The following is a 24,143-nucleotide window of genomic DNA, read 5'->3' as shown; positions in this document are numbered from 1 at the left end:
TCAGAAGTCAGAGCTGAGGAGGAACACGTGAACGCAGCGTAGTTGGACGCGACGGAGAGCAGAGGAAAGAAAAGGGCAAGGAAGGGACCTGTAATAAATTCAGCCTCGCACTCTTGGCGCGAAGCAGACCTTAAGAGGGATAAATCAGTCGATTCTCCTTTGGCAGTTTTCATCAGATTTGTCCTCCCTGTCGCCCGGCGCCTTAGCTAGCTAGCCAGCCTTGCTCTCACTCTATCATTGTCATATTAATCTGGCCCCTTCTCTCTGTCTGTAGTCACGATACTAATAACTGAGCAGCGGCGGAGATCTGGGACAATAGAGGCGTGTTTCTCCGGGGGGACCGAGAAGACACAGCGGCAAAATGGGGGTGAGTTTGTTCTGTTTTGCTCATGTCTCGGCGCCGCTGTGCGAGAACGAAAGGTGGCTGTTTGGGGCCGGTGGTCAAAGGAGAGAAAGAAAGAGGGAAGGAGGAAGCGAAATGAAGCGAGACCATGGTGGATGGATGTAGCCCGAGGTGTTCGTTAGCCGTTTAGCCGCCTCCTGATAGCCGGGGTAGCAGCGAGGCGCTAGCCCCTGTTCACTACCAGCACAGTGTGCTTTATGTGTCGTTGTGAGCGCATTGTCCTCCCCGTCGTGCACAGCTAACTTATCCCTGCCTTTGGGGGCATTGTTAGCCTGCTGACGGCGCCGGAATGGCATGTTAATGACGGGAGCTTTGCTAGCTAGCAATGCTAACCACGTCTGCGTGTGTGCGCTGGACCAACAAGCTCCGCCGTGTCGGCCCACCTGGTTATAATATATTCAGGCTCGCTGGATGAGAAATGTACTCGGCAGCCGCCAGGCCTGCAATGTGAGTTAGTTTCCACAACTTCAGCCAGTCCCCTCTTAGAGGACTGGAGTTTATCCTTCACTTTCACTCCTCATAAACCAATCCACGTGTTTGCATAGCCCAAGCTCAATCTGCAGCCTTTCTGTGCTTGGTACAGATTTAATGCTCTGAGCTACAGTTGGCATTTCAGTGCATTCCTCCCTACAACTGTTAGCTCCTCTGTCCGGATCTGGCTGTAATAAAGGAATGGAGCTAACTGCTGCATGTGTGTCACTCCCCATTGTTTTCTCTGCTTTGTAAACATGTTACAGCAAACTTGATTAACATGCTGCAGAAGGATGGAGACTGCACATTGCACATTATTCCAAACGACATCCAATCACTATAGCTCAGATTATTCCTGTAAAAAAAAAATTGTAAAAGAGTAAAATCCGATAAAATATGACTGCTTTTTTGTATGACCAACAGATTAATATAAAACAAAAAAGAAGGAGCGCATTACCACATTTGAAAAAGTGTGACCAGATTAAGTTCAGTGTTTTTCCTTTTTAATTTGATTCTTTGGCTAATCTTTTTAGTGCCACTGTGCTGGGTTTCCTCCAGGACATACTTTAGCAGAGGTGTTAAGCTGCCAAGATACTGGTGCATCTTTTCTTGTGATTTTCAATCCGGTGTTCATAGATTAAAATAAATAAATAAATCAAAGTTACACTCATTAAACACAGGATTTACGTGTAATATTATAACACCATTACTTTTTGTAATTTCCTCACTGTATCATTATTTTTTATTATATTAGGTGTTATTTCTTAGATACAGGTGAATTGGTCAAACTGTTGCATAAAATATAGTGCGAAAACCAGCTGTGTAAAAACATTATTTGTAGTTGTACTGTTTCATGTCACAAGACAGGTTAATTTCACCAGCTGAAAGCCTTTGAATTAAGTGTTTATCATCAAGCCAAGTGTTAATTTTTTCCAATTAATTATAAGTGTCTCCAATTAAAAAGAATGAGTATCTCTTCATTGTAGTTGACTGTTCTGGTAGAGACACATTTATTGCTGCTGAACAAGTCAGTGTGTTCTCTGTTGGAAGGCTTTGATGCAGTCAGAGTAATCTGTGTGAATTATGGCTGCACCATTGCTGATACTAGCACTGGACAGCAGACTCAGAGCAGCCCAAATTAGAGTATCAGCATCAGACCATTTTCCCAATACTATAATCCTGCTCTGAGAGTAATAAGCCCCGTCAGCAATATAAACACTCCACCGATTCCCATAGCATTGACAAGTGGCTGTCATGAAAGCCATGATGTTAAACTGAATGCACCTTTGTAAGCATACTATTATTTTCCTGTTTTCATATACAGGATAATCCTGTTTACAGTAATACATTTATGTAACGCATGTTGTTTTGCTTTGAGGTCTTTTTGTTCTTGTTGGCCTTGTCATGTTCATGTTTGTAAGAAAATGCTGCCACATACGAGCTCTGCACACTCATAAAGAAAATATTTCTGGTAATTTTTGATCTTTGGAACTACACAAATAAAACAAAGCTATTAAATCCAACTGATTTTCATCCTTTTATTTTCCCCTTAAATTTATCCTGAAGTTAGGGCATTAACATAAAACTGACGTTCCTTCCTGTTTTGGGAGAGAACACTGCATAGCCACAGCTGTATGTTTAATAATGGATTTGGCATATTTGTGAGTTGGATAAAAACTCAAACCTGGATCTGTTTCATTAGAGCTGTGTTGAGCTCTGTGATATTTGACAGCAGGTTTTATGATGATGGCTGACCAGGTAGTTCTTTGCATGCTTTAGTGTCACAATGCAGACATTCCTCACCTACACGCTTGCAGTGTGTTGAGATCTATTAAACAAAAGACATATTGAAAAAGAGTATCACACCCAGCTTCAGTGGTGAATGCTAAGTTATACTCACTGTTCCCACAGCAAATATGTACATGGACAGGATGAGTTTTAATGTAGCATTGATTGTCTGAAACAGAGAAGGAAATTGATTAAGTGACAGAAAAGGCACAAAAAAAGTATAACAATGAATGTAGTATGACGGTGCTTTATCTCTTGCTGGGTAACATGGTTGGGTGAGGATTATGAAGTGCACACACACCAGATTTTTATTTCATTTTTATTAGTTTCATATAGTTGTCAGCGAGGAGACCTGATATGAGTAATGTGGAGGAAATTATAGCATCTCCCTCTTTCTTTCTTGGTTTTCATTTGTTGTTTTTCTCTTTTCTCTATCTCTGACCCTCATAATCTCTCAATCTTTCTTAATACATGCACAATTTACCAATTCCCATGTCCAGAGGAAGTCCAACAGAGCAAAGGAGAAGAAAGCCAGGCGTCTGGAGGAGAGGGCAGCAATGGATGCCGTCTGTGCTAAGGTGGATGCAGCAAATAAGGTATTTTGGTTTCAGAGAGGCAGGAGAATTGGGATGAGGAAGTGGATCTATCTTTCAATTCTTAGTAGCTTTTTATTTATTTATTTTTTTTAAATATACATTATCTCACTAAAGAAAAAGCGATGGGTCTGTTAGCCTCTTGCTAACAGCAAAAATTTAGAAATACTGTGGCAGTTGATCACAGCATTGCATGTACGTTAATGCATGTATGCAGTCTTTATACTTGTAAATGCTTTTAATGTAAAAGCACTGTCCACTTAACCCCTTTTTACAGGAAGTTCAATGAATTCAGATTGCAGCACTTAACTCCACTGAGCTGTGATTTTTATTTTATTTATTTATTTATTTTTAAATCTGTTGGTAACAGTAATAGACCAAAAGCTGGAGATGCCCTTCCTGCTCCAATTTTACCCATAATTGATATGCACATGACAGGAAAAGCCAAGCACACTGCCATATGTTTCTTTATGCATAATTAAGAAGAATTGTTAAATCCTAGCCATCTAGCAGAGCACACAACAGACAACTCCTTCAACTGGAGGTGAACTAGAGCATTAGTAAACTGTAATGAAGCCTGGAGGAGAACAAAGCTCTTGCACTCCTCTGGGCTTAGCTGTAGCTACTTCCTCAACCAGCTGTGAACAGGCATGCCTGGGATTATTATTTTTCTGTGTCACTTTGTCCCAAAGTGGGCCATTTTGTGTTTCATGTCATTTTCGCTCCTGCTCCTCTCCACTGGTGTTGTGCCAACAGAGAAGGAATGCAAGAAATTCCCTGAAGTAAATTTTTATTTATTGATATTTTATTTTATATATATAAAGCAATAGAGATGAGGTTTAAATAGTTGTCTCTGGAAAGTCACAAATACACATTCCGAAGTATTATTGTATATTTATAATATTTCCAATAATATGACTGCACACACAGGTTTTTAAATCAGATGCATATATTTCACTGTGAAATGAGTCATTCTTCAGACTCAACCAAGTCTATTTTCTAATTCTATTGTTGTCTGTTGTGTGTTTGGGCCCTTCTCTGCAGAATGCAGCCAGCTGTCCTGATTTCCCCGAAGGTATCAGGACATAAACAAATAGTTACAGAGGATGTGAAGTTGAAGATGGCCTGAGGGTCTGCCTGGAAGACTGGGCCATTATGTTATTTTGTATATTACTGAATCATATAAACAATTTCAAGAAAATTGCAATTAAAGAACTACATTTGACAGTTCTGCTTTTGGTTAAATGCAATCTATAGCAATTTAAATATTTTTGCATACATCTGTTATGTGGCGAGGCATCTCAAAATTAGAAAAATGTCCAAATGAAGAATAGAATTTATTTTAAAAAGGAACTTGCTGTGCATTTGGTGTGTGGCAGAGGGGCATTTAATCTGCAATAGTTTCCACAAAGCTACAAGTTAACAGTCAAGATCAACCTGCAGAGGCAAAAGATGCAAAGCGATCTGGTTAGTGTTAGTGGAAGGAATTAGTGCCATGATTTGTCCAAGAAAAGGTTTTTTTTTCTTTGAGATCATGTGTCCTCTCAGGGCTGAGGAAAATCTGACTGTGAGGGTTTTTCTAATGACTGACTAATGGGACTATGATACTCTCATTTTCCTGTCTTAAATGAGCCCCATTTGGGCAATTTACTTTTATTGTCTGTTCTTGTGAAAATTTTACATTCCTCAGTAAATTATTAAGTTTGGTTTGACAATAAAATATTGGGGTGCAAATAATACACATCAGCAGTTACTGCCCTTTTTGGAGGAATTCATTGAGTTTGTAAAATGGTGAAAAAAATAATGAAAGTTTCTTGTTTAGTCCAGCCAACATTCCCAAACCCAGAGATATTTAGTTTTTATATGATTTAAGACAGCAAAACAAAACTGCAACTCATTGTCTTCAGGTTTGGCCTTAAACAGGTAAAGACTGATAGTCTTTTTTGCTGATTTTATCCCTTCTTTTCACAGCTGGATGACCCACTGGCTGCTTTCCCAGCCTTCAAAAAGTACGACAGAAATGGGTATGTATCGGTTTGTATGCCTACAAAGGACTTATTCAGTGTATCATGAAATACATAATTGTTTCATATGCTCTAAAAGAGGAGACTTTGGCTGCTTGCAGTGTTTCTTTCCATCGTTCTCCCACTCAGAACCCATTGTTTTCGCATTCTTTATTTATTTTTACTTCATTTTTAGTCATTTTCTTCTACTGGAACACAAGTGCCCATAAGCACTGCAACACCTCACAGCTTGTATGGTATCACAGGATTTCACTTTCTGTTAAGGGTTGCTTTCCTAATAGTCCAAGGAAGAAAAAGCGGTATACAAGGAAAACACTGAATGGGTAATAAGTCTAGATGACTTCAAGCACATCTAGTCCTCAAAGGAAATGAACACTGCTGTTTTCTTATGACATTGATCAAAAAATACACAACATGCACAGACCTACTGACCAAATAAATCACAGAAATGGGTATTTGAGTAAACAACATGAATTAAGTTGAAAAGATATCCAAATGTATCTGTTTTCATGTGTAATTCGTTTGGACCCCCACCACCACCACCACTTTCCCTTTTTATGCTATTGACCCTGACTGTCCTCTATTCCAGGTTGAACCTGCAGATAGAGTGTAAGAGAGTGACCTCTCTCAACCCGCTGTCTGTGGAGTGGGCCTTTGAACTCACCAGGGGCAACATGCAGACACTGTAAGAATGCTGTTCTATCCTGCTCTTGTGGTTAAGTGTGTCGTAGAGGAACAAAATGACCCACAAATGAATGAACAGACTCTTGTAGACATGAATAACATGGCTTGATTGTAGGTGGGTGGAAGTGCAGATGTGCCAGAAATTCTTTGTGTGCAGCAGGATTGGCTTGTTACATCAAACAACAACAGAGGAAGACAGTGGATCAGTGTTTTTTGATGAGTATGAATTAGATCATATCCTTAGAGGAGCCTGAGGAAAAGAGAGCATAGGCAGTGCAGACAGATTTGAGATGAGGCCGAGAAATTACAACAATTTATCTTCTCTCACTTTGCCAGAATTTGACTTGAGTTCAATTTAGCAAATGGCACCCAGTTGGTCAAAACCTAATTTGTTCCATTTAGAAATTAGGTCTTTTCTCTGCCACAGAGTGGCCGGATTATGGGTAGAAATGTGAGGGTGAAATTACTACTGGGTCACGCTTGAATCGACCTATTTTCTTTCTGCTGTGCTGTAGGTACGAGCAGAGCGAGTGGGGTTGGAAGGAGAGGGAAAAGCGTGAGGAAATGAACGACGAGAGGGCATGGTACCTGCTGGCCCGAGACGCAGACTCCGCCCCTGTGGCTTTCTCTCACTTTCGATTTGACGTGGAGTGCGGGGAGGAGGTTTTATATTGGTAATATATCAACCCACAAGTTTGCAGAATACATTAAAAGCCTAGCAGTATTTTCTTTTACAGAAAGAAATACATATTGTATTTTTGATTTTAACCCTGTGTCTTGACTCTCCAGCTACGAGGTGCAGTTAGAAAGCAGAGTGCGGAGGAAAGGACTTGGAAAGTTCCTCATCCAAATACTACAGCTCATTGCTAACAGGTAAAATCTCCAGTTGCCATTACAGCAGTATGAAGTGTAGATGGAGTTGGGCAGTAATGTGGATGCACAACGATCTGAGACTGAAGGGATGATTAAGTTCTCTGCTAAAAGCTGTAGAAATAATTTGTACGATTTTTCAGTGACCTCTAAGACTAGTATTAGAAAGTGTTAGTTTACGTTTGGGTCACATGCAACTGAATTCTTTACTAGCAAATTTTGTTGGAAACAAGTAAGATCTAAAATATTTACAGTCGATTTGATAGGAAGAACTGGCCATCAACAATAAACTAATGTCCATCATTCCCGTCAGGCACAATGAACTTAAGTGCATGTATCTGTGTATAAGCGCCTTTGTCTTTCTCTCTAGCACACAGATGAAGAAAGTGATGTTGACAGTTTTCAAACACAACCACGGGGCTTACCAGTTCTTCAGAGAAGCTTTACAGTGAGTGTACAGCTGCTACAAAGACTAAGAAAAGAGAGCATTTACAGTTTTTCCTTGAAAAAAAAAGGTACAAGTTTCCCAAAACCTGTACACTATATGCAGCATGTCCAAAACTCAATTTTTCTTCATCTGGAGCAAAGCTACTCAACTTATGATGTCAGTAAGTTAGAAATTGTAGTTTGAGTTTTATTGGTTTCTTATTTGTCCAACAATATGGAATGTAACTTCTCAAGCTTTGTTTTTCCTAGTTAGACTCAACTCTCTCTCCATGTCTATAGGTTTGAGATTGATGAAACTTCGCCGAGCATGTCTGGTTGCTGCGGCGACGACTGTTCTTATGAGATCCTGAGTCGGCGGACCAAACATGGCGAGGCCTCTGCTGGACACACCCATGGGGGTGGGCATTGTGGGGGCTGCTGCCACTGATTCATCTTGAGTTAGCCCTTATGATTGGTTAAAAGCCAGCATCTTTCATGGCTGTGTGTGAAAGCTTGAGCTGCCTGCTCTTCTGCAAAGGTTGTGAGTTTGAACAGTCGTCCAAGGCTGTTAAAAAATGAACCAATGGTGGAATACCTGGCTACAGTTATTAATGTTGCATCATGGGTTGAGATTCATGTGTCTTTTGTGTATTCCTGCTACCAAAGCAGTATGCAGTGTGAGCTTTCACACATAGCTCCTGTTTGTCATTTCCTACTACTTGGTTCAATGTCCAAGCCATCTTTTCTCATTCTCTTGTTTCATGTAATGACTATTAGTAGATCCCAGTCGAGGAGAAGCTTTTTGCTGCCATTATCTACAGCAGTCAACCTCATCCCATCCTGCTCTCACTTCCCTAATGTGCTGTACTGTATTGAATTATTCTGCAGTGCTGCTTAATCTGTGGTTTGGGGCCTAAAATTGGGTTCTGGCTTTGGGCTCTGCTATTACCTACAGTGAGAATGAAACTCCTTTGTTTATCACAAAATCAATGAAGTTAATAAATCATGCTCAAGGTCTAATTACCTTTTGATAAAAAGCAGGTAAGATTAGTTCAAGGAATGTGCCCCTGAATTCCTTATGACCTCCCTCTGAGACAGCTACCTGGTATCACTTACCCAGGTTCCTAGGACGAGGCTAAATGTATCCAAGTTTAGGTCCCCTTAAAAACAGTCTAAGAAATCTCTGCTATACTGTAACATTACCTGTCGTAACCCAAGTCATATTCACTTTTGGCTTTTAAGCGTTGCGATAAGCCACAACTGCACTGTTTTTAATCACATTGGCCCATGATACTACTGTTACATGATCACAATACACCATTAGCACTACCATCTTCTTTATTCAGGTGATAGCTAAATGTACAGATGTCTCCCCTGCTTTTATTAGTTTTAACTTTTAAAACAAGATGTCCACGATTTCTTTGTCCTCTCTGTCTTCTCCTTTTGCTCAATGGATGGAGTATTAAAAAAATATATATATATTGTTGATTCATCAAATAGTCCCAGTACGATCCACTAGCCCATTCAGCTTCCTGTAACCTGCCCCCTCCGATCACATCAGAGCAACATGTTATGAACTTGAACCTTTTGTGTTAACTTCATCTGCTAATTTTTCACCCTTTCTTCCTGCCATCTTTTCTACATTACCTTCTGCTGCTCATAGCTACAAATGGGAAATTTGCTTCCTCATACACTTTTCCATGATTCGCTTCTGTGAAGAAAAATCACACCCATGTCTACTTTGTGTTCACAGTGCCTCGGTTTTCTCTCTGTGCCGTGAAAGGTGCTGAACGACTACAGACACATTAATACTGTTCTCATCTTGCGTCACCTTGCAATTCCATTTCTCCTGCTCGCATCTTAGTTTGCTCTGTTTCCAAGAGGTACTATTGATAAAGTAATTGATGCTATTTTTAGTTGTATTTAAAAACTAAAACAACCCTCCATCCCTTCTTACAGATTTTGTTAGCATGAGCAAATCATATTGATTTAACGTGGATGCAAATTATTACATGTCACCATTTCATTATATGGCAGTTTGAAGCTGATGAATGCTTTTAACTTGAAGGAAGGAACAAAGATGAACGGATCAGTGGGTGGATGATAGAATTAAAGACCAGTGAAGGCGCTCTTATGGTTGTTATTCCTCTCTTCTCAGTCGTGACGTGTTTTCCCAGCCCACTGTCATTGGATTGCATTATGATTTTAAAATGTTTCACAAAACTTGTAGTTAAAATCAGGATTACCCAACAGCGATGCTGCTTCTGAACTGTAGCTGCACTGTTTTAACCTGTATCTAAAGTCCTTGTGGTTCTAATGGCATTGTTTATATATTTCATTCAAATCTCCTGTGAACATCTGTGTTTGTTGGAAGTATATGAATGGGAGAGTTGTGTGAAAATGACAAAGATAATGCTGAGTGTTGGTATTCCTTAAAGCATCTTAAAAAAAATAAAAATAAAAAGTTAATACTAATTAGTTCTGCTGCCCCAGAATCATCTTACCGAGATGCTTGAAGGAACTCCACTGAGGATTGTTGGATACCACTTTTCTAGTCAACCTAGAAAGGCTGCTGTAACCACTTCAACCTTTTTAATTCCATATCTGTTTACAAAACCTTCAGGGTATTTTTGGACTGTTTCGAACACTGGGTTTCAGGACCCATCTAGAAACCACCATGAAACTGTTAATTTCCAGGACTTAAGTCAATTTGTATAGATTTTATGTGGAAGCTGGAGGAGTGAAAAGATAATTCTTTACGCTACTGTGGATGCAAATATTCCTCTGTCTAATGTGATGGAGAGGGCCTTAACTTGGTACGGTTTGAAGTTTTTTCTTAAAACAGGTCATATCATTAAGGCTCGTTTGTGGATTTCATCCAGGATATTGCCTGGTTAAATATGTGAAAAAGGGGAGACTGAAATGTGAAGTAGACTTAACACTTTCTTTGAACTGTCTAAATACTTAAATAATCTGTCACGCAAGAACAAAGATATTACTGTTACAAAAAATGTATGACTAAGTCCAGATTCTGGGGTGAAAGCTTTGGTTGTTTCCAGACTGGGTGGAAAAAATAAAATATTCCAATGAAAAATATTCAGCACCTGTACATGACATCTTGGTGTCTCATGCTCATTTGAACTCTGATCATGAAAAACAGAAATGGTTAAGCAACATAATGCTTGTTTTGGTTCTAGACTGACTTCTAAGTACAGTAAATCATTTTTGTACTGCAAAGAGAAAGTTAAAAAAAGGATGTTGTACATAGTGGTAGTATATCATCCGACTGACAGTCTCTCTCTCAGGTTAATCAAACGTAATCAAACCTCATCTGTTTTACCTAACAGCCATGTTGTCAGTTGGGTGTTTGGTGGAGTGGATTGGCTGCAGCTCTGGCTCAGAGTCAGTTTTTGTGTTGTACCTTAATATTTAAAGAAATTCTTTCCGTATCTAGATTTCGTTTGAATAAAAGTAAAATTGTAATAACACTACTTCTCAAGATTTGATTTTACTTTTTATGTTATGATACAGTAAATACAAAAAGCAGACAAAGCCTGGAAGTGTGAAATGGCGTCAAAGCCAATATACAACATAACGCTTGAACTGACCCTGGACCAGAGCTCTGTGGTTATATTCAGTCCAGATAGTTGGGCTATGTTTAAAAAAAAAAAAAAAAAAAAAGACTCAACTGAACTAAAAATGTACTTGTGAAAATATCTTAAGTTGGTAAATGAGCCTAAACAAGTTTATTTTAAAATCAGTGAGTACTTTTATTAAAAAAGGTTAAATACCCTCACAGAACCACAGATCTTGGTCTTTTCTCTGTGTGTGTGTGTGTGTGTGTGTGTTTGTGTGTATATATATATATATATATATATACATATACATATATAGATATGTGTGTGTATATATATATATATATATATATATATATATATATATGTATAAAAGCTGTTGTGGATCCATAATCATTTTCATTTCTTGGCCTTATACAGGTGAAACACTTTTTTAAACATGATGTTAAAAAAAAAGAAATCTCTATGTTGGAGAGTGAGTGTTAGTCCTGTCCAAATGACAATGAAAGGGAAAACTTAAGTCATTCTGCCTTGTCAGTGTTTTATTTGTATGTTACAAATAAAGGAAAGTTGATTGACTTTTCAAGAGAGTCCTTTTTATTCTTTGGAACTTCTGATTTCATATAAAGAGGAATCTGCGTGGAAGGCTGTCTCTGATAGGAAATTAAGAGTTAGATTTATTAAAGATGCTTAAAAATGTAAAGAACGACATTGAGGCAAGTTACTTTAATCGAATAAAAACAGATTTTAACAAACTTGCGCTATTAACTTTTTTACTTTTCATGGTGAAAATAGGTTTCCACATTAATAGCATGTGTTTCATTTAGTACATGAAGGGAGTGAGTATGCAGCTGTATGTAGGTGGAAATATTAGCGAACGCCACAGTTTTAAAGGGACTCTTTACTGTGTTGCACCAATACCGGAAGTTGTTGGTACATTGCTGCAAAAAAAAAAATGTCCTAGCTAAATTGAATGAATTGCTGCTGTGATGCACTGAGGAGCCTCCGCTCACATCTGCCCAAGATGACATGAACATTTCAGCTCTTCAGTCATCCCCCCTGCTCCTGTTTTCCACGGATTCCCGCCTGGTAGGTGCAGGGATATGATAAAGGATTCATTTTATGTTAAAACAAATTGCCTGGCTAACATAGCTTGTCTTACACGGTTTTATCAGCAAGTTTAATGCTTATTCACATCAGCCAACCTTTTCTGGAAGAGCGTACACAAAGCCACTTTAGCTTAATTGTTTTACACGCAGGCCCATGAACTATTTTATGTTTCATAACTACATACGAGTGCTGTCCCTGTTAGCTAAATGTTGAATGCTAGTTGTAATACCGATTTTTGGCTCTGTTTTATACGTTAAAACGTCAGCAGATTCTTGGTTACAATCTCCGCAGACTAAAGTCAGCATATAAAATCCCTGTATATTAACACAGTGTCACTGGTGATGTTTTACATCCTTTCAGCTGGCCAGGGTACCATGGCAACGAGGATGAAGCTGAAGCTGAAGACTGTGTTTGTGCTTTACTTTATGGTCTCCCTCCTGGGCCTCGTCTATGCATTGATGCAACTGGGTGGGTGATCAGAGTTTAGTCTCATTTGAATTAATCCAGAATGCCAGAGCTACTCCAAATCCACCAGTGTATATTTACAGGATAGAAATATAATCACAAAAAAATCCTTTTGTTTTCAATGTAAAGATGCCTTTGTCTGCTTCATCTCCAGGTCAACGCTGTGACTGCACAGAACATGACATGCCTAAAGATCGTACCATCTCCAGGTTGCGGGGGGAGCTACACCGTCTCCAGGAGCAGATAAGGAAGTCTGAGGCGACCAAACAACCACAGAAACAGGCAACCAAGTCCTCTCTGCCCACCATCTTTGTTATCACCCCAACATATGCAAGGTATCTTTCTTTGTGCCATCCCCTCTTTTACTTCCCATTTTCTTTTACGCTAAAACATCACTCTTTGGATTTCCTTCTCTGTCCAGGCTGGTGCAGAAAGCCGAGCTTATTCGTTTGTCCCAGACATTCCTCCATGTTCCACAGCTCCACTGGATTGTAGTGGAAGACTCGCCTCATAAGACGCCTTTAGTGACTGACCTCCTTGTGAAGAGCGGCCTGACCTACACACACTTGCACATGCCCACTGCTAAGGACCGCAAACTCCAGGAAGTGGGTAGTGATTTATTTATATTTTTTTTTTTTTTTTTTTTTTGGAGACAAAAATTAATCTCCACGTTTGCCCCCTTTGATTTAAATGAGCTGTGATTCTTATTTTGCACCTCAGGGTGACCCCAGCTGGCTAAAGCCCCGTGGAGTGGAGCAGAGGAATGAGGGTCTACGATGGCTCAGAGAGGACAGGAGGGCTCAGCCGGGTGGAGACAACCAGCAGGGAGTGGTTTACTTTGCTGATGATGACAACACATACAGCCTGCAGATATTTGAAGAGGTGTGTGCAGAATTGACTTGCCTAGTCTTTTGATCAAAGTGTGTGTGTGTGTGTTAAGTGTCCTATGACTGAATAAGAAAAACAAATTGACTTCGGGTGTTATTTCAGATGAGGGGTACTCAGAGAGTCTCAGTGTGGCCAGTGGGACTTGTTGGGGGGATGAAGTATGAGAGGCCCGTTGTTGAAGGAGGAAAGGTGGGTACTGTCTATGGTTTGGTTTATCCACAGTGGAAAAGAAGAAACTGGTCCATGGTTGATATTTCTGAATAGCTCAGAGTTTTTCTTGATTTATGAAAAACAAATAACGCTCAGCAAAAATAACTTTTGCTTGAGTCCTAAACAAGCAAGTACCTGTATTTACTCATTAGATTATTAGTGTAAAAATAAAAGATTATGCAATGAAATAGTTATCTTGAGTTGTATTGTTATCAGGCCATCAATCTTATCCATTTACTTATCAGGGGATAACTTACTCTTTGCTAAAGATGTTGCCAAAATTTGGAAGTTCAGTCATGACAACTAAGCAAACCAATCTGCAGAGGAAGGCTGTAAAATACAATTGAAAGCACTTGACAGTGGTAGTAAGTAAACTTTAAGTTATGATTTTTTCAGTCTTCTACTTCCACAAAAATATTTTTTTCCTTTTGAACCGCTAACTGTAACTTTTTTTTTTTTTTTTTTTTTTGCAAGACAGTGAAGTGGTTTTGATTATTTTTCACAGGTGGTTCGCTTCCATACCGGCTGGCGTCCCAGTCGCCCCTTCCCCATGGACATGGCCGGCTTTGCTGTGTCCCTCAAATTGGTCCTCGCCAATCCAGAGGCTTGTTTTGATGGAGAGGCACCAATGGGCTTCCTAGAAAGCAGCTTCCTTCAGGGATTGGTTACTATGGATGAGCTGGAGCCCAAAGCAGCGAACTGCTCTAAAGTATTAGAAACTAAAGTCTTTAATTTGTAAATAATTTAGAGTGAAATCTAAGTCCAAAAGGTCATTTGTGATTTTTCTGGTGTAATCATCTCCATTTTGTGGGTGTGTGTGTGTGTGTGTGTTTGTTTGTTTTTTAGGTCCTGGTGTGGCACACGCGGACAGAGAAACCGAAGATGAAGAGAGAGGAGGCTCTGCAGGCTCAGGGACTGGGTTCAGACCCTGCTGTGGAGGTCTGAGGAATACATGTACACAAACACACAATAACACATACACACACCCACACACACACTGTTAAGCATAATCTGCTGTTTAATGCTGCATATGGTACTCGCTGTTGTAAATACTGTAAAGCAGAAAATGACCTGTTAGAGGTGACATTTTAATTTCCCCGGTTATGACTTTTTCTTTTGTTGTGTCAGGTAGTAAGTGTACATGTGTGTATATATTGACTGAGCGTGTGGGTTGTTGTAACTGTGCTGACTGTATGTTAGTGTACTTATCAGGGTTCTCTTTGGTTTTAGTGAGTTAGGCATCTTCATTTTGCAGCTGAGTTCAAATCATTGCCTGGTGAGGGCGCCAGATTAACATTTTGCAACGCTATGCATTTAAAGCACCAGTAAATTTTTTGCTTAAAGCCGGAGGAATAATCCAGTCTTATTACAGACTTGCGTACCTGTATCATTTGTCGGGTCGTACATTTTGTGCTCAGTAGAAATTCTGCAGTATAGCCCATTCCTAGCAGCAGTTAGATATTTTTATGGCTGAGTTACACCTGGTCTGGTTCCATGTCCTGTGTCATCTCCCTTTGTCGGTTGTATCTGATCTGTGCCCGGCTTCATCAGTTTCACCACCGAGATCTTGACTGATTTCTGACCGAAATGCAGTTCCCACGGAGCACTTTATTCATGCATGGCTTCTATTTTTGTGAAATTAGTATCAGTAACTCCGTCGTCAGTCATGTACAGTAGACACTTTTGTTATTACCATCAGAGGCATGATCATAGTCTTTATTTAGTAATGTGGAGAAAAGCTCGTACTACAGTGCATATTTTGATCGAAAACAATATTCATGCTACAAACAACAGCCACAGAAAATGCCAAACAGAGAACAAAACCATAACTAGCTGTTGCCTTGTATTTTTTATGCTCACATACTGAGATGTATGTGACACAGTGACATACTGAGATGAAATGGTTCCACTCCCAGCATAGCTTTAGTTGCACACCTCAGAGCACAAAAGCTGGCTTCCGACAGTGTGAAACCAACAACAAAAATCACTAGTTCAGCAAGCTTTTTTTATGTGTATCCTTTTAGTGACGCTTTTTAGAATCATGCAGTATGCGGAGTCGACTCAGAAGCTTTGAATAAGTTAACAACACCACTGATGCTCATATGAAATCTTAACAGAATCCGAAACATGGTCTGAGTGTTTAAATTCCACAGAAAACACTTGAACTGTCTTAAAGAGCCAAGAAAATCCCTGGTATTTAACATTAGCAGTTTCACAGCTATATTTGGGGGGAAAAAATTATATAAGTTGAATTACTTGTTGTCTGCTTGATACTGTTTCACAAATTCTCAGAAATCAGAGAATGATGAACAAGGTCGTGTTATATTTCTAACACATGCTCCTCAGCTACTGTAATACTGTAAAAACAGCTAGTGCCTGTTCATGTGTAATTAGTGCCTGTAAGTGAGTTCTCTACTGGTGTATAAGGTATTTATTACTGTACTGTTCTTAACATTGCATAATGTGAGAATTTCTGTCCCAGGTCTTGAAAATAAACCTAGTTAATGTAAAAACATATTTTGTCACTGTGTCCTTTCAAACCTCAGCTGTCTGAACTTTTAACTGTCAGTAACTAGAAAGAGGAGAAACTGGTGCAATCCAGCAACACTTTGTTTACTTAACTGTCCCATGTCATGCAGCAATATGTGGCTGCTGATCAGGTGAATGAACTGAGGCGCAATCATTTTATCAGAGGCAGGTTCATGGGCATTTGACAAGCTGTAAGTCAGTGAGTTTGGTAGATTGTATTCTCTATAGAAAATATATATGATTCAGGAGATTAGCCCAAGTACAAAGTAGCATTAATAGCATTAAGCAAAACAGCATTAACCACATCCTGTCAGCACTTAGATTTGTGGAAATCTTGAATAGTAGCCCTCGTATTGAAGTATTCATGGACACAAATACAGCTAAACACCCAAAATAAAAGCTTTTGTTGATATGTACAAGACATATATATATATATATATATATATATATATATATGTATCCAGCTTGTATGAAACGTCTGGAGAATCACGTTGGCTTTTTCCAACTTGTTCTGGTATTATTAAATTAGTACATCAAAAATGACTAATTTCAGACTGGAAACAGTAGCAGGCCAAACGTGAACAGGATCAAATTTTGGTTTCTGTGTTGTTGCAGATATATCATCACCATGTTTGTAGCCTTTTTTTTTTTTTTTTTTTTTTTTCTTTAAACACAACTCATCTTGGCCTCTGACCAGGACTTGTTTGAGACATGCTGACTTGGCTGAGAAGTTGAACGACTAGCTGCTTACTTGGCCTCTTTTGAAAGCAGCCAGCAGCACATCTGTTCTGTGGCTTTTGTCAGGCGGACGCTGAACTGTGACACATGCAAGTGTAAAAGTCACAGACTTGTTTTTCTCTGATGCTTCACCACCTCAAAGTCACCACTCGTCGTCTAACTACAGCTATCAAATAGCATAACTTGTTTCTGCTTGACCGTGACCATGGCAACCTGCTCCGGGTGTCCGGCCCCGTCATCGGTGAGTATCCACACAGGTGGGGATTCTCACCTCCATGTTATTGAGGCTTTTGCAGGCCTGTGTGATTGACAGCTGTTACACCCTCGCTGCAGGGAAGTCCACTATATAAGGAGTGATAGGGAGGAGAGCGTCTTCTTCATCACACTACGCACTCAAACAAGCTGTGTAAGATGAAGGTGAACTACAAGGTGAGTAAGAGAAGCTCAAGTCACATACCATTTTTGAACAACAATGATTCACTCACAGACATACAACAGACAAGTCCATGTGTTGACTACACTTTCAACTATCATTATCTACGTAGTCATACTTTCTCTCAGTAATTACCTCATGGCCTTATAACGTCTACGCTTGTGTGTGTCCGATCTGTCCTCAACGTATGCATGTTTGTGCATGTACAAGGTGTGTGTGCACCGTGCATCCTGAAGCTGAGTTAAGTAAAACAGGCATGAAGATAATTACCCAACGCGCACACATACACACAGCGGAGTAGCTCCCACTCCCTGTCCCACCCAGACACAGTGTTTGCCACCCGAACAGTGTGATAACATTCAGTGACCAAGCCCTTTTATTTATCTAAGTGCATGCAAGCTTTCCATTAGGGTATACCAACTTGTCAGAGAAGAATAGCATTTGGACAGGTTAGTGGATGTAGGTAGAAGGCTGCTGACCTTATTTCAATAACAGCTATTTTAAACTTCGGTCACATGCTGTAATACAATGATGTTTCTCTGAAATTACTAATAATCAAGAGAAAATGGCGAAGACCACATTTTCTAAAGGGAGTTATCATGGACATATGCTACTATGGGATACTGTATGGGGCTAATGTAGGATTGGGTTGAAGGGTTTTCAATGTGAAAAGGTCCAGTGGGTCCTCTGACCGATCAAGCTGACCATCAAAGTGAAGTCGACTGGCTCTATTCAATAAAATGAGTCGCTGTCGTGTCCTTTCATATGGCCAATTGACATGGCTTTAAGCTGAGAAATGTCTCAGTGAGGCACTATTGAGTTGAAAGAAGCCTCACCTCACTCCTGAAGCAATATCAAATTTTTGGTGCGATAAATTTGTGTTATAAAGAACTGTTATGCGATGTGTCTCATGGAGCCAAAAAAGAAATTTATGGATATTAAACCTCATACAGGAGCAGGCTTCAGACAGACTACTTTGGGGGTTTATGACTTGTATCCGATGTATGTTGAAGGAAGCTGAAAGCTGAGGTTAAAGTTGGGTTGAAAGTCACATCTTTAGCCTGCAGGTTTATGTCAAACAACTGAGGACATTTGTAGTTAATGATTGATAGCTGCTGATATTAGAGTGGGATGTTTGGCTTCTGGTGCTGTGACGATTTGTGAATTAAATATTTTAGGCTGTGCTGAGTATCCAGGATTTTAAATAATGTGTGTGATTTTATATAGTTGATGTAGAAGTATAAGGCGTGCTGTGTCGAGGTGAGAGAGCGAGTCAGAGAGAGAGAGAGAGAGAGAGAGAGAGAGAGAGAAAGACCTGCACTTCTGCTGATGATAGAAATGCAGGTTGAGGCAGGGTGGACATGTGACGTTGCGTGTTAGGGGAATATACTGAGCTCTCTGCTCTCAGCCATTCATTCAGAGTCACACACACAGTAACACTCACGGGAGCTATTACTCACCATTTCTCACACGCACACACACAAAGGAAGAGACAATATACCGGGTAAGACTTGTCACTCTTTATTCTAAAAAATCTTTTTGTTCATTGCTGGCCTGTCACTTTCTTTTTGCGAGTAAATGTCTTTTGTGTCTTAAAGTTCTTTTGTTCCAGTAAAGAAACCAGCTTAAGTTTTCTTCCGATAAATGACATGAGTGATTTGTTTCTTTTTATTGTTTGTTGACCTGCTCACTCCTCTACTAATCATTTGCTTTTTCCACTGTCTCACATTATACTCTTAAATTTTAAATGTGGTCCTCTAAGTGTTTTCTTTATTCGCTTTGTTTATTCTGTTCCTCTTTTTATTTCCCTGTTTTCTGTTCTCTTACATCTATCCAGGATTTTAAATCTGAGCTCAGCATACATTCTACCATGTCACAGAATGCAGTTACCTCAATACACAGTGCCTTTTTAATTTCAACATGCGTGTATTTTAACTGCAATTCAAGCAAAAAAATAACCAACTTCTGCATATAGCCTCACATCGGGATGAAGAAATCGGGGTGAAGATAAGGTAGTGTGAAATAAAAACTGCAATAATAATCAGTTAAGCGGATTGCAGTAAATGAGCAGCGACAAGTGAGTTCAAAAGTACATGCCAACGGGGCAGTGTTAATTCATCTTCATGGGCTAAGACTGTGAGGTGAGAGGGGTTAAAGGGCACAAACCATTAAACATGTTTCACTTTTGGTGACACCCATTTAATGGCATCATACCCACAGCTGTTACCTTACCTTGTGTTTCTACTATCATATTTGTTTAAATCACTGAATTTTGTGCAGGAGTGGGAATAAAAGACCAGTTAGACTGACTTTGCCAATGAGAGATAAGAAGTTGTTGCCATGAGGACATGGTGTACGTCACACACCAACTGTGTACATCCAGCTGTCACCACAACCTTGATAACATTGACTCTGACCTCCAGTCTCACCAGTCTCTCTCCTACACACACACACATACATAGTTACTGAGTCACAGTATGACCAAAAGAGGATAGTTTGTTATTTCCCTATACAAACATTTTGTAATGTTTGTGTAGCAGCTCACCATCCACAGCAGCAGATTCACAATAAAATGCATTCACGTGCGCAAACCATGGAGGCTGATAAAGAATTAATATTTGAATAATCTTCCTTCTTAGGTTTCTTGATATTCATGATATTCTCTTGTGAGTGAGTGTGTGAGCAGGGTTATGTAATGGCATTTAACTAATCTCACTTGCCCTTTCTCTTTCAGAGGTGTGTGAGAAAGACGAGCGCAACAGAGAACACAAGAAGTGAAGAAACAAACTGAAATCAAAACGATGGCAATTGGCAAGAACTCCAGGAAAAGCTCAGCCAGGAGCTCCATCCGGGCCCCAAAGTTTCTGGACAAAGCTAACGGTTTCTATGGTCGCCTTGATGAACCTGAGACCACTGGAGAAAGAGAGGAGGTGAGAGGAAGTGAAGTAGAAGGGAGAGGGAATGGGCTCGAACATGGCAGCAGAGAAGGGAGGGCCGTGAGCTGCCTGGCCGCAACTGCGGTGAACAATTCGGGGACTGATGAGAGGGACGAAGCTGAGGGACTTGACTTCAGCGAAGGACTGGTTGAGGATGATGGCGAGACTCTCCTGCACAGGAAACCCAGCCGCCGCAGCAGCAGGTGGAGGAGGAGCTCCAGGAGGAAGCAGAAAGAGGCGAGAACCGAGGAGGATGCAGCCCAAGACGAGAGGCCCAGCCTAGGTAAGGAGAGTATGGCTGACCACAACGACCTGGAGGGCACCACGGTGATGATTGAAGTAGAGCTGGAGAAGCTGAAGAAGGTAGAAGAAGAAAATGAGACGAAAGGAGGCGGGAAGGAACCGGTGCTGGTGCACTTCCCAGTCCGGGAGGATGAGGACGACCAGGTTCTCATCAGAGATAAGAAGCGGGGGAGAGAAGAGGAGGGAGAGGAGGAGAGGAGGATGAGGAGAGAACAAGAGGAGGGGATGAAGGTCGTGAAGAGGAACACAAGAAAGAATTACCGCAAGGTGAGAGTAAACACAAAGTGAGAGTCCTGTGTTGTTTCTATTAACTTGTTATCAACGTATTGCAGGAGAACACACCTCTTTACTTCTGCTTTCTGTGCCTCACATTTACATAAATTCCATATCCAGCCTAACCCATTCTGGTTAAACTTTAATCCCCTGAAGGTTATGTAATGGAGTCCTCAGAGTTTCAGAAGCAGAGGCTAAACCGTCCTTCAACATCATTCACATACCGCACTTTATTAAACACCATGGAAACTGTCAGGACACCTTAATAACAGAGGGTCAAGGTACAGCAGCCACTGGTGCGAGTAGCCTCCTGTGTCTGCATTTTTCCTTTACATTGTGTTTAATGACATGAAAAATTAAGCTGGAACAGAGATTCCACTAACAGGCTTTCAGCTGTGCATGCAAACGAGCTGGTGTACGTGCACGGTATGCACCGTCACCTGATTCACATGTCTCTGAAGGTTTTTCTGCTCCCACTGGGAGACAGGCACAGAGGTTACATTCCTGCGCCTCGTGTATCGTGCCCTTTGATCAGTGGAATTAAGTACAGCAGCGGTGACCCACCCACTGAAGCCACGCCATGAAAAAACTCCACTGCTGTTCACCAGTCAGCTGGACCTTCTGGCCTCACAGGCTGACCTGTTGGATTACAAGACAATCACACCAAGGACACGATTAGTTTTTGGGCATAAGGCTGAATCTAGACAAGATACCAACACCATGGGATCCTTAAGCAAACCTGAGCAGTCACAGGAAAATAAACTGGCAGGAAAGTTGATCTACAGTTCTTCTACACAACCTTCTGTGAATTTTTGCACTTTTTTTTTGTTTTGCTCATATACAACTATAGATTCATATCTTTGGGTATGAAAGTAAATTTCAAATGTAACTACCTGAAAGGGGTGTGAGACCAAGTAACAAGTAGAAATCACATCACAGATATGGCCGAGCACAATCTTCACAAAATGGTCAACACAAACTTTTGCCTTTGATATGTGTTTCATCTCTGTGAAAGTTCCCTGGAAGAGTTTGCACCACCCACGGAGTGGTAGAAAGCCAATAGCAGGGAATAACAGGTCCAATGATCCTGCAAAAACCTACCTTTTCTCTATAAAAATGCAAACAATTAAACTTTTATGAAAAATAAAAGGATTCCATTGACAGAGGAATAATGACCTAATATTTGTTTGCGTTTAAATGCAACTGTTGAGGAGAGTCCTTTGGAAACTTTACCTAATTGAATTATAGTCACTCGTGGTTCTTTCCTGGAAAGTGCAAAGGAAGTAATATGATTATGGTAATGGAAAAACACAACCATAGCGTTTGGCAGAGGTTGAGTTTTGGAGAGGAGGAAAGATTCAATGTTTAGTGATGCTGTTAGCATATCTGGTTCACTTGAGCTGTCGCTTCAGTCCAGGCAGATGCATAAACGCTAGTTATGATAAACATGGCAAACACCGGCTCTTTTTCACTTCACATTTTGCTCAGTGCAACAGAGCAAAAGCATGTGTGTCCGTCTTGTTAATGTGTTTCAGTAGCAATCCTTTTCATGTCGGCCCTATTCCATACTTCTAGCCTTGCTAACTCTTGCGCACTTCTTCCCACCAGGCCTTAGACCGGGCACTCCGTCGTGGCTGGGAGGCTTTCATCACCAACCTCTACAGTGTCACACTCACGCCTGTGACATCATCCTCACCACCTTCACCTTCAATAAGGAACAAATCTGTGTTAGCTGAGTTTCAGTAGTACAGGACACAGACATGGACGATAAAAACAAACTCTTTCTAATATTTAATTTGTTCAAATCATGACTATGCTGAATAATGATGGACAACCCTCCCTTTGCCTTCAGATGAGGCTTTTATAATGCATTTAAGTCATTCATTAGGCCTCAGCCACATTCACTATTTATGATAGTTACTGAGTCTTAATTACTTAGTATAAGTACCACCTTATCGTATGGTGGTTAGTTTGCACAGAGACTGCAGGTAGAAGCTGTTGGAGCCAAATTACTGGTTTCACATTGAAGTCTATAAAGTACTTTGCCAATTGTCTTGATGGTGCTGACCTCAGCGCATCCTGCTTCCATTCTAACATGATTTTAATCATTGCCTCAGCATGTCTTAGGGTCCACTAAGAAGAGCTTGCATTACAGAAAGCCTCTGTTCCCTCGGCTTAGTACTATGAAACTAAAATGTTGATGTGTAAGTAAAGGAAATGGAACATTTCTAGAAGGAGCGATGACTTAATAGGGGACTTGTTTTGTGATAATAACATTTCTGTGTGGTAATCAGTGAGTTATTGCTGTCTGGCAGCTAATAATTAATCAGCTGTGGTTTATGAGAAGAAGGACATACAGGTAGTCAGTATCTGCAGACTCTACCATTGTGATCCACTGTAACATAATCATGTTAATATTTATGGGGAAATTGACGGTTTTACCAATTCACATCCGTTTCAGTGGATTTCCATCTGCGTGTGCACGGAAATAGAGAAGATGTCACGTAGTGGAGCTTGATGGTGTTTGACTTCCTCGTGTGATAAAGTCTGTCCTGTGTCTATTCTGGTGAAGGTTGTTTAACCTGATGGAACAAAACAGGAGACCATTTGTATGTTTGTGTGCGTTTGAGAGAAAGAAATAGAGCAGGAGTTTCAACAGTTTGATTATGAACTTGCAACAGCAATAGCTGTTTTTTGCTTATGTGGTTCAAGCTGCAGCATATTTTTATGTGTTTTAATTTGAAAGACTATTCAAACCTCAAACAGTATTTAAGATCTATTAAAAACTGAATCTTGATAAAATGTAAAACAATAATGTTTACAATACACCTACTGTAATTTTCTTTTATTGCCTATGTTTTTGTTTTTATTTACCTTGAATATACCCAAATCCTGGTAGAAATGTAGACTGAATAGCTGAATAGGTTGCAAAAGAAAATTAATTATACTATAAATAACTCTTATAAAGTGTTTATTTTTTATTAAAAATACTCCCTGTATGTAGGAAAATATTTTTCTATTGTAATGGAGACCTCTACAAACCATAACAGAAAACACTGATGGACACTTTTCTGAGTAAAAATAAAGAGTGAATTTATTGAATGGTACAAGTTCCATTTTGATTTTTACAGTAAAACTGTGACTGTTAATGTCAACTGAACTTTTTGCTCTCTCATTAGTCATTGTCAAAGTTAAATGGGTGACTCAGAATGAATGAGATGCCAAACACATCATAATACACCATAGGGCAACACCATGGCAACAGTTACCATATGACAATGAACAGCGTCAAAAGGTAACTGATGAAAATACATAAACCATATAATGTGACTTCCACTCACAGTACTCATATTTGGCCCATGATTAATTATGATGAACTAAGATATACCATAATATTGTAACTCTTCTCTTATATACAGTGGTG

General features: G+C 40.0%; 3 protein-coding genes across 4 annotated transcripts; all 3 read left to right on the top strand.

Moving 5' to 3' along the window:
* The first annotated feature begins 55 nt into the window (after positions 1-55).
* naa40 (N-alpha-acetyltransferase 40, NatD catalytic subunit) lies at positions 56-10,940 on the top strand. Its single transcript, XM_029526682.1, has 8 exons — positions 56-367; positions 3,163-3,258; positions 5,227-5,279; positions 5,869-5,964; positions 6,479-6,637; positions 6,753-6,836; positions 7,204-7,281; positions 7,560-10,940. Exons 1-8 carry the CDS (start codon positions 362-364, stop codon positions 7,705-7,707), a joined length of 720 nt encoding a protein of 239 aa, XP_029382542.1. The 5' UTR covers positions 56-361; the 3' UTR covers positions 7,708-10,940.
* An 845-nt stretch (positions 10,941-11,785) lies between these two features.
* Positions 11,786-15,998, top strand: b3gat3 (beta-1,3-glucuronyltransferase 3 (glucuronosyltransferase I)). The gene is made up of 8 exons (XM_029526283.1): positions 11,786-11,923; positions 12,305-12,412; positions 12,564-12,744; positions 12,831-13,014; positions 13,130-13,291; positions 13,400-13,486; positions 14,013-14,216; positions 14,354-15,998. Exons 2-8 carry the CDS (start codon positions 12,319-12,321, stop codon positions 14,450-14,452), a joined length of 1,011 nt encoding a protein of 336 aa, XP_029382143.1. The 5' UTR covers positions 11,786-11,923; positions 12,305-12,318; the 3' UTR covers positions 14,453-15,998.
* Positions 15,999-17,153: 1,155 nt separating this feature from the next.
* LOC115059108 (cilia- and flagella-associated protein 251) lies at positions 17,154-23,799 on the top strand. Of its 2 annotated transcripts, none has more exons than XM_029526702.1 (3): positions 17,154-17,203; positions 19,942-20,713; positions 22,328-23,799. In XM_029526702.1, the coding sequence occupies exons 2-3, from the start codon at positions 20,009-20,011 to the stop codon at positions 22,463-22,465; spliced, it is 843 nt and encodes a 280-aa protein (XP_029382562.1). In that variant the 5' UTR covers positions 17,154-17,203; positions 19,942-20,008; the 3' UTR covers positions 22,466-23,799. The 2 variants fall into 2 exon arrangements, with proteins under 2 accessions (XP_029382562.1, XP_029382561.1); XM_029526701.1 differs by lacking the exon at positions 17,154-17,203 and adding an exon at positions 18,635-18,711.
* Positions 23,800-24,143: the final 344 nt, after the last annotated feature.

The sequence above is a fragment of the Echeneis naucrates genome, chromosome 18 (assembly GCF_900963305.1).
Source record: "Echeneis naucrates chromosome 18, fEcheNa1.1, whole genome shotgun sequence".
NCBI classification, from domain to species: domain Eukaryota; kingdom Metazoa; phylum Chordata; class Actinopteri; order Carangiformes; family Echeneidae; genus Echeneis; species Echeneis naucrates.
The sequence above is the reverse complement of the archived record's forward strand: the minus strand, read 5'-3'. Positions and strand labels throughout refer to the sequence as shown.